Source organism: Mesocricetus auratus, unplaced genomic scaffold (genome assembly GCF_017639785.1).
Source record: "Mesocricetus auratus isolate SY011 unplaced genomic scaffold, BCM_Maur_2.0 Super-Scaffold_100009, whole genome shotgun sequence".
Taxonomy (NCBI): Eukaryota; Metazoa; Chordata; class Mammalia; order Rodentia; family Cricetidae; genus Mesocricetus; species Mesocricetus auratus.
In genome coordinates, this window is record NW_024429193.1 from 5,908,558 (window position 1) to 5,921,328 (window position 12,771).

At 47.7% G+C, this 12,771-nt stretch overlaps 1 protein-coding gene across 6 annotated transcripts in view; it reads left to right on the forward strand.

The window, feature by feature from the left end:
* St6galnac3 (ST6 N-acetylgalactosaminide alpha-2,6-sialyltransferase 3) overlaps nucleotides 1-12,771 on the forward strand; it is a 498,643-nt gene that overhangs the window by 353,437 nt on the left and 132,435 nt on the right. Inside the window, exons 5-6 of one of the 6 annotated variants that reach the window (XM_040751581.1) lie at nucleotides 3,023-3,117; nucleotides 5,975-8,089. The exons of the other annotated variants lie outside the window; for them this stretch is intronic. Of the exons in view, the coding sequence (XP_040607515.1) occupies nucleotides 3,023-3,080 (58 nt within the window). The 3' untranslated portion in view covers nucleotides 3,081-3,117; nucleotides 5,975-8,089. Of the gene's footprint in view, nucleotides 1-3,022; nucleotides 3,118-5,974; nucleotides 8,090-12,771 lie in introns of those variants that run through there. 6 annotated transcript variants of the gene reach the window in all.

Below are 12,771 nucleotides of genomic sequence, written 5' to 3' on the forward strand. Positions count from 1 at the left end.
TGTAGGACCACAGTGAGACCAGTGTGGCTTGAACAGCTGAGCCGTTCAGAACATTAATTTTAAACAGTATCGTGTACATGGCACACATTTCTTCCTCTTCCTCGGAGGAGCAAGACACGGGGTCTTATGGCATTGGGCCCACACTTCCATGGCAACCCGAGTGACAGCCCCGCTGCCCTCTATGAGAAAAAACAGCTGTTCTGGCAGTCCGGTGCCCTACCCTCTCTGCTCGTGTCTCACAGGGAGCTTGAAAGTCTCTTCCTGGCTACCGTTTTCAAGCTGACTTCCTGTGGCCTGTTGGGAGGAAACTCCTACGGCAGCCAGCATCTCTCGAAGCCTGTCTGGCACTGTCTCTCTGTGACCCTGGGATAAAATGGTCCGTCAGGGTTTGTCGTGGCCTCTTCTTTGCAATCCCCTGGTGCCTCTCTCCAGAATCCCGTATAGCTGCGTCCCCTTCCTTGGTCTTTCTGCCTTTACCCACTTCCCAGCAATTGTGAAAATGTATTGAAAAGAAGAAGCAATTTGAGGGTCTGGGCTGTGCCCTTCTGCCCTGGGAACACAGGTTGCTTTACAGGGGTCCCTGGCTGATTAGACTGGCCTCCTGCCAGTCTGTACTAGTTGGGGCCAGCAGAATCTTTTTACTTGGTTGACCACAGGTCCGGAACACATTGGATGAAACCACACACTTTCCCCTTCTTCATCCAAAGCCTTCTCTGGTGCAGGTCTCAGCATCACTCCCTCCCGTTTAGGAGTGGAGAAAGCTGGCCAGGACACACACACACCTTCCAACAGGAGAAGCCGCTCAACACCAAGGGGGTCCAAGCACATTTGCCCCTGTGCTGGGACAGAACTGGCCGGGCTGTTTCTCCCAGCTTCTGTGGGATCTTCACCAGAGGCATCCTCGGTGAAGATTGCCCTCTCTGGTTTCTTACTCAGCAGTGCACAACAGATTCAGAGAGGATGTGTCGTGTGCCAGGCGGGGTCCTCAAGATCCAGCAACCAAGCAATAAACAAGGCCTCTGGTCACTATGTTCCATCCTTTGTCCCAATCATTCCTCCTGAGAGTTATCTCTTGATCCCCCATTGGTCAGCATTGGGAAGCTAGGATTTGGGGTAAGGACACTGCCTCTGAGCTGTAATTACCCATAGCGTGGTCATCTTTGGAAGGGTCAACAGTCAACAGAGGTGAAGAGAGGCTTCTGTGTGCGGTCTCTAATTCCTGCTTTCCTTCAGGTCCCAGAACAAATATTCCTTCTTTGTGTAACCTCCCAGAAAGACAGTTACAGGCAGTTGGGAGTCTCCTAACATGGGCAGGGGCCTAAACTCTAGTCCACGTCACGTCGAAAGCAGGACACACTCTTTTTTTTTTTTTTTTTTTTGGTTTTACGAGACAGGGTTTCTCTGTATTGTTTTGGAGGCTGTCGGTCCAGCCCAGCCTCGAACTCACAGAGATCCGCCTGCCTCTGCCTCCCGAGTGCTGGGATTAAAGGCGTGCGCCACCACCGCCCGGCAGGACACACTCTTAATAGCTGAGTCCCATCTCCTCAGCTCCCCTTTTTTCCCCTTTTGATATGAGCCTTACTACATAATCTTAAACTTGCAGTCATTTTGCCTCTGTTTCTTGGATGCTGGGTGCAGGTCTATGCCACCACAGCCAGCTAAGAGAGAGTATTGGACTGTCGTGCATCTGGAGAGGCTGCTTCACAAAGTTAGCAGAGGCGTCTTGAAATGCAGAAACAGACAAAACCTCAGCATTCCCCTTATCCTGAGCCCCACAGAGCCTCTGTAGTTCAAGGGAGCTCAGTGGGCGCTGGGCTAGGGTGTCCCTGATTCTGTGTATAAGCCCCTTACTCCCTAAGTTTATTCCTTTTGTAAGTCAGTCACACAAAATTTTCACTTTTTAAAACATACCCCACTGGCCTGAAAGTAATAAAGTTGAAAGCAGAATTGTGAGTTCTCAAACTTGTTATTAAATGTGTGGAAATAATAAATGGAAATAGTGGAGGTTTTTTTTCTTTACCAGTCTCAAATGATAGTGTAGGTTGTATTAAGTGAGAGGATCATAACTTAGAGGATTTTCTTTTCATTATAGTGGAGATTAGTATTCAACACTCAATTGGGGATGGATTCGCATAAAGACACCAATATCAATAATCATTTGGAATCTATTTTACCCAGCTAAATTGGAATCTCAAGCAAAAACAAGCAAGACTTAACCAGCTGCATTTCTGAACAAAAAGATTAAAGCTACATGAATTTTTTATTATTGGATCTTGGGTATGGGTAAGCTTGGATCTCTCTCTCTCTTTCCCTAGTCTGTAAAGGGAAGCCTTTTCCTTGAGAGAAGCCTTCCCGCCAGCCTGATTCCAGAGCCGCATGAGTCCCAAATAAACACACAGGAGGCTATATTAATTATGAAGCTGTTGGCCTTGCTTGTTTCTTACTGGCTAGCTCTGACTTAAGTAATTACCCCATAATTGTTAATCTGAGTATTTCTCTTACCGGAGAATAGTTCCGGGCTTCCTACCCCATAGTGTTACATCTTGACTCTCTTTGTTTCTCCTACCCAGAATCCTCCTGGACTTCTAGTCCCACCTATCTTACTTCCCTATTGGCCAACAGTGCTTTATTGATATATACATAGGACTTCCCCCATCACTAGTCATAGGGAAAATATCCTCCACTGCAGATCCTTCATCTCACAAATGATGAGACCAGCATCCAAGTTAGAGCTCGCCGAAACCCTAGATACAACTTCTCTCAGCAACATGTCCTGGTACTAAGTCACCAGGGGATTTGGACTGCCTGAATTTCCACCCATTAGGCCTATTTTCTTCTTGTGTGCGAATTTAAAATAGAGCACCATACATCTCTAAAAACCACTATGATAGAAACTGACACTATGTCAAGACACTAGACTGGGAGGTGTAAACATGAGTGGATGGTGACATTGGATTGACACAGCGTGGGGACATCACAGATTTGAGTGATCTGGACATGACATTCATTCCATCCCCTGAAGGGAACACGCCGTTGTCACAGGCAGTGAACTCGAGGAAGAAGAAGAAATCCTGCATTAGCCTGAATCCTTGGGACACTCATCACCTTTGCCCAAAAGTAAGTAGTCTTCCAAATTGCCTTTCTCATAGACTTTTATGTGTGTTCATAGCTTGAAAATACTTGTTAGATGTGTGCTGGGGAGATAGCCCCGTGCTGAAAGTTTACTGTGAAAGCATGAAGACTTGAGTTCAGTCTCGAGCACCCATGTAAATACTAGGCAGGCACGGCAGCTCACCTAAAACCCTAGCACTTAATGGGGGCCAGCGTTAGAAGAGCCCCCAGGCAAGCTGTGTCCTGACCTGCAGGACATTCAACATGGGTCTGGTGGACACCTAGGAGAAAGATGGAGGACAGGGGATACAGGAATGGACGCCAAGACAGGATTCTGATCAAGGCGACAACTTTATTTCATCACAAGGGGATTTATATAGGAGAACTGAGGAGGGAAAGGCGGAGGATGTGCTTGCAGCTCCAGGGGCAAGAGGTCAGTGGGAGAGGTGGTCTGCTGCGTTGCCTGGCTACCTAATCTACAGGGCAAGAGGTCAGGGGTAAGAATTCCTATGTTGCTTGTTAACCTGACAGCAGGGTCCGATCCTATCTATTACAATTTACTACTGCTCAGGCCTATCTTCTGAGGACCTTGTAGTTTTTCCAATTAAGCTAATCTTTAACTGACTGGTAAACCCCAGGCTTGTTACTTGGAATATGCTTTATGTCAGAAGGGGTGGCAGGGTGGTCTTAGTGTCATGTCTTCTCTATGAGTACGTGATACAGCCTAGCTGACTGATGGCTCGAGGTCCCTGACAAGCTGGATGCCGAGGCTGGCAGAATTGTGAGCTGTGAGTTACATGGACAGCCTGCCCTAGTAGGTAAAGGATGATCGAAGAAGACACACACACACACACACACACACACACACACACACACTCACGCACGCACGCACGCACACACGCACACACACACACACACTTGTATGCACAGGTATACATACATACATGCCACATGCATACATAAACACTCATTTTTTTATTTTCCAACAAATACAAAAATTATAACAGAAACATCACTCATAATCAAAATGCCATGCATTGAGTGGTTCAATGGACTAGACAATTTTCTGTCTTTTTAATTATTACCCTGTTAGTGTTCATTGCTATTATCCATTTCCTATGACAAAGTGGTGACTTATAGAAGATAAATAATTTGCTAAGTTCCTATTTGTAATACATAGTTGAAGCAGTGACCCAGAAAGCATGCCATAGAGCCTCAGATCCTCCGTCCCTCTAGGATAGCAGTCTATAGAAGCTCTAGTGAGATCCCCGAGAGCACTCTGCTGTGGGGGTTAGTCATTTCCAGTATGGTGTCTTGACACAGTGTCAGTTTCTATCATAGTCATTTTTAGAGATGTCTGGTGCTCTATTTTAACTTTGCACACAAGAAGAAAATAGGCCTAATGGGTGGAAATCAAGGCAGTCCGAATCCCCTGGTGACTTAGCACCAGGACATGTTGCTGGGGAAGCTGTACCTATGGTTTGGGTGAGCTCTAACTTGGATGCCTGTCTCATCATTTGTGGATGAAGGGTTTTCAGTGGAGGATCTGCTTTGGGAACTCCCTAACCCAGCATCTCTCCAGACTGCACCTCAAGCAGGGTTTGGTTCTTAGAACCTTTCAAGGTCTTTTTGGACTTCTATTTTTAGACTTGAACATCTCTTGTCTTCCATTGGTTAGGCTTCAAATTCTTACATTCCTTTCAAATGGAGATCTTGTAAGAGCTATTACTTAGCAGTATCCCAAATGTACCATGTGCAGAATTAAATATAACCTGCATTTAGGACTTCAATAATCGTATTTCATCAGTATTCGGCATTCACTCTCCTGCGCGATTAAGGTTAAACAACAGAACAGTATTTCTCCATCAGGTGGCATTTTAAACTACATTGTGTGTGTGACAGATGGGATCTTACAAATGCATTAGGCTTGCTTATTTTAATATCTAAGCATATGCAAAAGTTCTAGAAATATTTTACATGCAAATGTCTGAGGCTCCACCAGGGCCTATAAAAGAAATCTGTGCTCTGCGACTTCAAAGCCTCTGTCTCAACAACTAATCACTCCGCTATTTCCAAATCAAATTCCTTCAAACAAATCAAAGGCGTTTGTCCTACCCAAGAACCAAGTTCAGTGGCAAGCTTGACATTTGAAAATCGGGTTACTTATTGAGATATTCATGCACCAAAAAAGTCACCCAGAATTCTCTCAGGGAAAGAGAGCCACCTTTCTTCATGTTCCAGTGACTCGGAAAATTGTTAAAAAGAATTTTATCGAATTTTACACACACACACACACACACACACACGCACACACGTGCACACGAGAGCACAGGACCCCACCTCACCTTTGTGGTAATTTCAGCCGAAGAGATTTCTATTTTCTGAAAGGTCATGACCCCTGAGACTTGAGTCCTCCAGAGTTGTGATCACCGCATAGCTTGTGAGACACTATAACAATAGCACTGATTGAGAGAAGGGAAAGGAGGGGGTGGGTATGCCTCGCACCAAAATGAAACGACCTCCCCAAGCAGAAATACTTTAAACACTATGGCACTTATGGCGAGTCGAATGAAGTACCCAATCCGCTGGGTAGCTGAGCGGAACGGAGAGGAGACGGGAGCTGTGGTGACAAATAACTAACCTTTCTCCAGGGTCTCCTGCACACAAGGCACCAGCCACGCTCTTCTCATGCCCCCCTTCCTTTAATCTGCCCAGCAGCCTTGCGGCGTGGTGTGCTTTTTGTTTTGCTCATGAGGAAACTAAAGTTGGCAGACACTGGAAAACTTAGAGTTTCCTACCAAGAAACCCAGATAGGGCTGATGTCTTACTTGTTCAACTATGCCTCCACCTCTCTCCTCTATAGGGACGGGAGACTCAAAGCTCCGAGAGGGACAGGTGACAATTCATGAGACCGGACTTACCCTCCGCCTGCAAGGACTAGCTGCCAGGCAAAGCTCCGTAAGTCAAACAATGGCTGCAGAGGGAGCGCGGTGTAGGATCTAGAGACATGCTGGCCCTCCAGCCTCGGTGCCCACCCGTTGTAGCCTGTCCTTCATACCGTCTCCCGTCCAGGGTTCTTCAGCACCGTGTGGGTCCCATTCCTTGGACCAGTTCTGCACAAATCAATCCCACGAGGAGCGAGATACCGCTTTAACAGCCTCCCCATCCTTTACTGGCAGTTACCTCCGAGACCGCGCTGTCCTCCACTCTGACCAGAATTCAGTGAGAGCCTGCATTCCCCTTTCTTCTTTCCCGTCCAAATGTTAGCTTCCCTCGAGGTAACTAACTTCTCTGGTCTGTCCCTGCCATGCTTATCCTCCCTGCCCGGTATGACCTGGGACACAGTTGTTGCTTAGTCAACATTTGTACTTGAATCAGTTAACGAGCGTGTAGATGTCAGCTTATAGAATCTTCTTGTGAAGACTGTCAACAATTGGATACTACTGCCGTTAACAATTTCTTTATAACAATGTACTATTTGGAGATAGTTCCATTTAAGAACGTTACGTTAGGCGTCCCAGAGTTGAAGATGTGTCATGTGTGTACACGTGTGTCTAATGTACTCTGATTGTTGAGTAAATCTTTACCGCGTTCTCAGTAACACTTGCAGTTACTGGAGTATGTGGTCATTGACCCTTCCAAGGCGTCCTGCTTTCTGCCTCCTTTAAAATATTTTGGTGGGTGCTCTCATGCTCTGCACCTGATAGGTGGCTCTGGGTGACGTACCTAGCTCTAATCTGGTAGGTGGTTTGAGGTGATGTACCTGGCTGAGGAAGCTTTCATCGATTTCTTAGATCCTCTCCAGCTGGGTCACTCTTGTATGATCCTGATGCTGGCACCTTTTTAAAAAATAGTCTGTGGTGGTTCTTCTCTCATCCCACAGGAGATGGAGGGTACATCATCAGCTACAGCATGAGTCTACGTACGATCTAGTGGCACATTCTCACCTTTACACATGGTTGCTCTGGCTCCTACGTGACCCATTTCTGCCCTGTGGGCAACTTCATGCCCCCCATCCAGCTCTGGAAGCACTGACTGGCCAGTCAGAGGTCAGCTGAGCATTGGTCCTCTTTGTCCCCTGACCAGGAAGCAGAGCCCGTGGGTCTTTTTGGACCCTACTGGAGATCCCTCCACCGGACTTGGACTGTAAATGGGGGCTTCTCAGTGAAGTCCTTTACCTGAACCCCTTTCACAGTTTGTACCGTCTGCGTCTCAAAGTAGAGAAGTTAGCTCTCAGGTCCAAGACTAGCTCATTTTTAAAACCTGCCTGTGGTAGGCAGTACTTGGGAATTCTGACCTCTTTTTGTCTGTGGTCTTTGTAGAAGCTTCAGTTATTTAGGATACGTTTGTGTAATGTCCTTTTACACACACAGATCTATATGGTGTATGGGTGTGCATTTTCCAATGTATTGAACACAACTTGTAGATACAATCACTAGATTTTGTCCCCTTTGTAATTGAACATATTCAGTTTTAGCTCGGTGTAGCAGCACACATCAGTGATCTCGGCTCTTGAGAAAATGGAGCATTCCATTTTGAAGCCAGAGTGAGTTACACATTGAGATAGGATGCAGCCTGAGTTACATAGTGAGTTAGAGGCCAGCCTGGGCTACATAATGTGACTCTGTTGGAAATAAAAAATAAAAATAAAATTAATTCAGTTCTTTCTCTGCTCCCAGGTATGGGTGTTTCCATGGCTTTCTGATACATTTTAGATAATATAAAGTGTTCTGGGCACTTTAAATAACAAAATGTCCCCACAGCTCAACGGTTTAAATGTGCAGCCCTGCATAGCAAGAAGACACTGCCCCCAACTGCACCCAAAATGCAGCTAATTTTTCTATTTTCTTTGGACCTGGGACTGTTCCAATTGGTTTCTTTCCTGGGCTTGTTCCTCTTTATACTAGTCAGCAACTGTTTGTAGGCTGTTCGAAGCCAGAGCCAAGGAGAAAGGATGAGAGGTGAATTCTTATCATGCAGTCTGCTGCCAGCTGGCCTGGGGTGCTGTGGGTCCAGCCAATATTTAAAGCCTGTTGTCTGCCACGGTTCACTTTCCTGGGTCCTCTGAATACCTCCCAGGCCTTAGACTGGGAACATCCCCACTGCACATTGTCTTGATGCAGGAGCTCCCTCCCCTTCCCTCTGTCTCCTTTCTCGTTCCTTCCGTGCTCGTTCCACGGTCCCTAAGCACAAGGAGTGCTTACTTGATGACTTTCAGCCTCCATCCCAGAGGCCTCGCTGCACAGTGTGTGGGACCAATACCTCCTCCTTCCGGTGACCCTATGGGCAAATTGGCTTGTGTTGCTGTGGTACCCGCTCTGCCTGAAAAGCAACTTGGGGCAGAAATGGTTCATATAATCTTCCAGGTCGTGGTTCATCATTAAGGGATGCAGAGGCAGGAACTGAAGAGGAAGGCTGACTGTTGGCTGGGTTCCTCTGGTTGCTCAGTTAGCTTCCTTAGACATCCCAGCCCCCCCCCCGTACCCCCCCCCCAGGGATGGCGCCATCCAGAGTGGACTGGGACTTCCTCCATCAGTTAGCACTTAATAAAAGGCTCCACAGACAGGGCCCTAGGCTAGAACAACCCAGGTAATTCTCCCATTGCCCTTCTCTCTTCCCTGGTACCTGAAGTGAACTGTGTTGCCCTTTTAACTCATAGCCCAAGGGAAGCATGCATCTTGCTTTCTAGAACCCTCAGCAGGCATTCTACTGTGGCTGCCCCGCAAAGGCATCAGGATAGGTCCCTGTATCCCACCCAGAGGCTAGAAATGGTCATCAGAACTTCCAGTTGGTCCTGGGAGGTAAGACCACTCTGGGATCACACATAAAAGATCTTGCTAAAAAAAAGTTCCCCCCAAATTCCTTTCTTTGCCAAACAAGTTCTATACCATGTGTCTGCATCTCTTATGAGCCACGGAGTAAGTTCAGCTGTCACCTTTTGAGCTCTGCAGGCTGGTCTGTCTCGTAGATGACTCCGCCGTCTGACATCTTTGAGCTGAGTGTTCAGCCAGGTCTTCCGATTTAACACCCTGTGTGCATTATACAATGTAATGCGCAATAATGTGATGCCCAGCAGTGTGACATGCAGCAGTGTGACATGCAGCAGTGTGACATGCAGCAGTGTGAACCCCAACAGTGTGACCCCAGCAGTGTGAACCCCAGCAGTGTGAACCCCAGCAGTGTGAACCCCAGCAGTGTGAACCCCAACAGTGTGACTCTCAGCGGTGTGAACCCCAACAGTGTGACCCCAACAGTGTGAGCCCCAGCAGTGTGAACCCCAGCAGTGTGACATGCAGCAGTGTGAACCCTGCAGTGTGAACCCCAGCAGTGTGAACCCCAGCAGTGTGAACCCTGCAGTGTGAACCCCAGCAGTGTGAACCCCAGCAGTGTGACCCCAGCAGTGTGACGCCCAGCGGTGTGAACCCCAGCGGTGTGAGCCCCAGCGGTGTGAGCCCCAGCGGTGTGAGCCCCAGCGGTGTGAGCCCCAGCGGTGTGAGCCCTGCAGTGTGAGCCCCAGTGGTGTGAGCCCCAGTGGTGTGAACCCCAGCAGTGTGAACCCCAGCAGTGTGAGCCCCTGCAGTGTGAGCCCCAGCGGTGTGAGCCCCAGCGGTGTGAGCCCCAGCGGTGTGAACCCCAGCGGTGTGAACCCCAGCAGTGTGACTCGCAACTACCCTGTGCAGTCTGCAGCATAACCTACTGTTTCTATTCAGGAAGCTAAGGTTCAGAAGAGGCAGGTAACCTGCTCAGAGTCCCTCCCTCTGCCTTCCCCTCCCCTCCCTCCCTCCCACGCTCAGTGAGCACATTGCCTTCCCAGGACTGGAGGTCCTGTGAGTAGATGAAGAAGAGAGATCCCTATTGGCATTGCACAGGCCTAAAGAGTGATTAGGAAATCCGGATGTCGAATAAACCAAACTCGTAAGTGATGGAGAGTAAATAAAATGCATTTAATTACAGTTTATAATTATTAAGCTTATTTGAAAAACAAAACAGGCTTACATTGAAAAGAAATAAAAAAAACTAAAGACAAGAGCACACATATAACTAAAACGAAAAGGTTCATCTGTTACAGAAAACAAAATAGCTGATTATTATGACAAGACTTAATGTGGCTTGCCCACATCTGAAAGAAAACTGATTAGCAATTATCTGATGCGCTAATCACCAATGACAGACTCTATCCGTGGCACGCGCAGTGTCTTGGGATGCCAGCCCCTTGCGTGGTGTAACGCTGCGGGAACGGAGGAAGCGGCTGTGCATGGCAGCCAGGCGTACGCTGCTCTCACCTACGCCTGGATGTTCAGTGTAATCTAACCTACGCCTGGGTGTTCAGCGTAAGAGGGGCATCTACGCCGGCTCACAGTTTTAGAGGTCTCACTGGGACCTGGAGGCATGTTATGCTGCAGCCCGAGGTTGAGAGTACCTTGTGGCGGGAATGGGTGTTGTAGTGAAGCGTCCAATGTCCAGGAAGAGCAAAGGACTAGAGTCTGCTATCCCTTTAAAAGGGATGGATCCAAATAACCTAACAACCTTCTGCAAGATTTCTTACTCTTTTTAAAAAGGAAATAAAGGGCCAGGCGGTGGTGGTGCACGCCTTTAATCCCAGCACTCGGGAGGGAGGCAGAGGCAGGTGGATCTCTCTGAGTTCAAGACCAGCCTGGTCTACCGAGAAAGTTCCAGGACAGCCTCCACAACAATACAGAGAAACCCTGTCTCGAAAAACAAAAACAAAAACAAAAAAACAAAACAAAAAAAGGAAAATAAAGGTATTTATTTATTATTTATTTATTTATTTATTTATTTATTTTAAATCCTGGCTGCAGATTCCCCTCCCTCCTCTCCTCTCCAGTCCCTCTCCCCGCCCTCCATTTCTGTTCAGGAAAGGGCAGGTCTCCTATGAGTATCAGGAAAGCATGGCATATCAAGTTGCAGTAAGACTGAGGTTACCCCACTTCAAGGTTACCCCACCTATCCTTGTGCATGAGATGGGACCTAAACCTTTAACACATGGACCACCAGGAGGCATTTCCAATCCTCACCACAGTAGCATGAAAGCCTAGTTTGACTGCAGAGAAAAGTCCAGAGTGGAGGCCCGCCCAGCACACATGTGAACAACCCGGTGAAGACTGCCCATCGAGAAAATCTGTGCAAACTCAAAATAAGAGAATGGATGATGGTGGTTGAGAGCTCAGGATGTAAGACCAAGTGCATGGTTTCAGAAGTCTGGGGGTCCTGCCTGTCTCTTGGAAGGTGATGTCATCGGCGTCTCTTCCAGCTTTCCACTAGCCAGCCAGTTTTCTTGCATAGAGAGGGGTCATCTTCGGGTGCCCAGGTGTTGGGGCAGGTTTTTTTTCCCTAACGCTGCGGTGTTTCTTCACCTGCAGGGCCAGGCCGCTGCCCTGGGGGTAGTCGCGGAGCGTCTTCTTACTTGGTGTTGAGTCACTTGTCGAGTCTCACTAGACTCACTTTTTAACAAGTCCTCTCACCTCCCCATCCAGTTGGTTTTTGGATTTGTTTCGCCATCCCCTTACATCTCTCCCTGACCTTTCAAAAGCGAAGGCTGTCTTTGGAAGTTAAGAACATCTGCTGCCAGGCTGCTCGTGCTGGAGGCCGTTCAAGTAGCTTAAGAGGCAGATGCCACCGCATGGAGTTGGCAGAGTCCAAAAGACGTGACCTATAGGCACACTAAATTGAGAAAAACTGACGAGTGTAGGCGCAGCACAGCATGGCGGTCTTTGGAGGGGAGGCCCCGTCACCCTGGAATGACGCTCTCCCGTCTCCCCCTTTTCTTAGTCGCTCTCCTGTCTCCCCATTGTCTTTTGATTGTGTACTGTAGTCTCAAGGCAACAGTTCTTGATTTGCGTTAGTCACGTCTTAAATATTTTCCTGGGGTTTTTTTGTGTATTTTTTTCTTGTTTTCTAAAGAGTAAACCTTTCTAGGCTGCTGAAGGGAGCTCCCCTCTCTGTGCTTTAATCGTGTGGTGATGACGGAGACCCACATTTTCAGCTATTTACAATGCTAAATGTGGCTCCTATGTTTTTATTGAGTCCATTCCGACTTTTAATGCACACAGTGTGTTGTCCTAGACAGGCTTTGTTACAGTGCCAAAATACCTAAAAGAAAAAATATTAAAAGAAGGAAAAAGATAGTTTTTTTTGACTCAGGTTTTGGAAGTGTCAGTCTGCACTCAGGCGGCTTCATTCAAGGAACAGTGTTATGAGGGAAGGGCGTGGCAGAGGAATAACGCTCACCTCATGGTGCCTAGGAAGCAAAGAGAATTACCAAGAAGGGAACAGCATCGAGCTGCATCCTTCAGAGGCGAGCCTTTGACTCGGTCAGCGCCCCCATAATTCCAGTCTCTGGGGTCCTCCCACTGATAGCCCTGGAAGTGTGCCTTAGTAATATAATAGGCACATCACAATCCAGTCATGTTGATAGTCTTGATTATCAGTCACACACAGGTAGATTATTTGCCCCGCCCCCATTTTCGTCTTGGACCAGCTTGAACGCAATAGCAAGCTCACTTATTGAGAGCAGCCTCCAAATTGGTTCACACCCACCATCGGTCTTCACAGTCTGATTGCAGGACCACTTCCTCAGAGAAGATGAGCAGGGCCGTGTCAGGGTCCCATGCCTTTCCCCCTCAGAGCGTCATTCTTGTC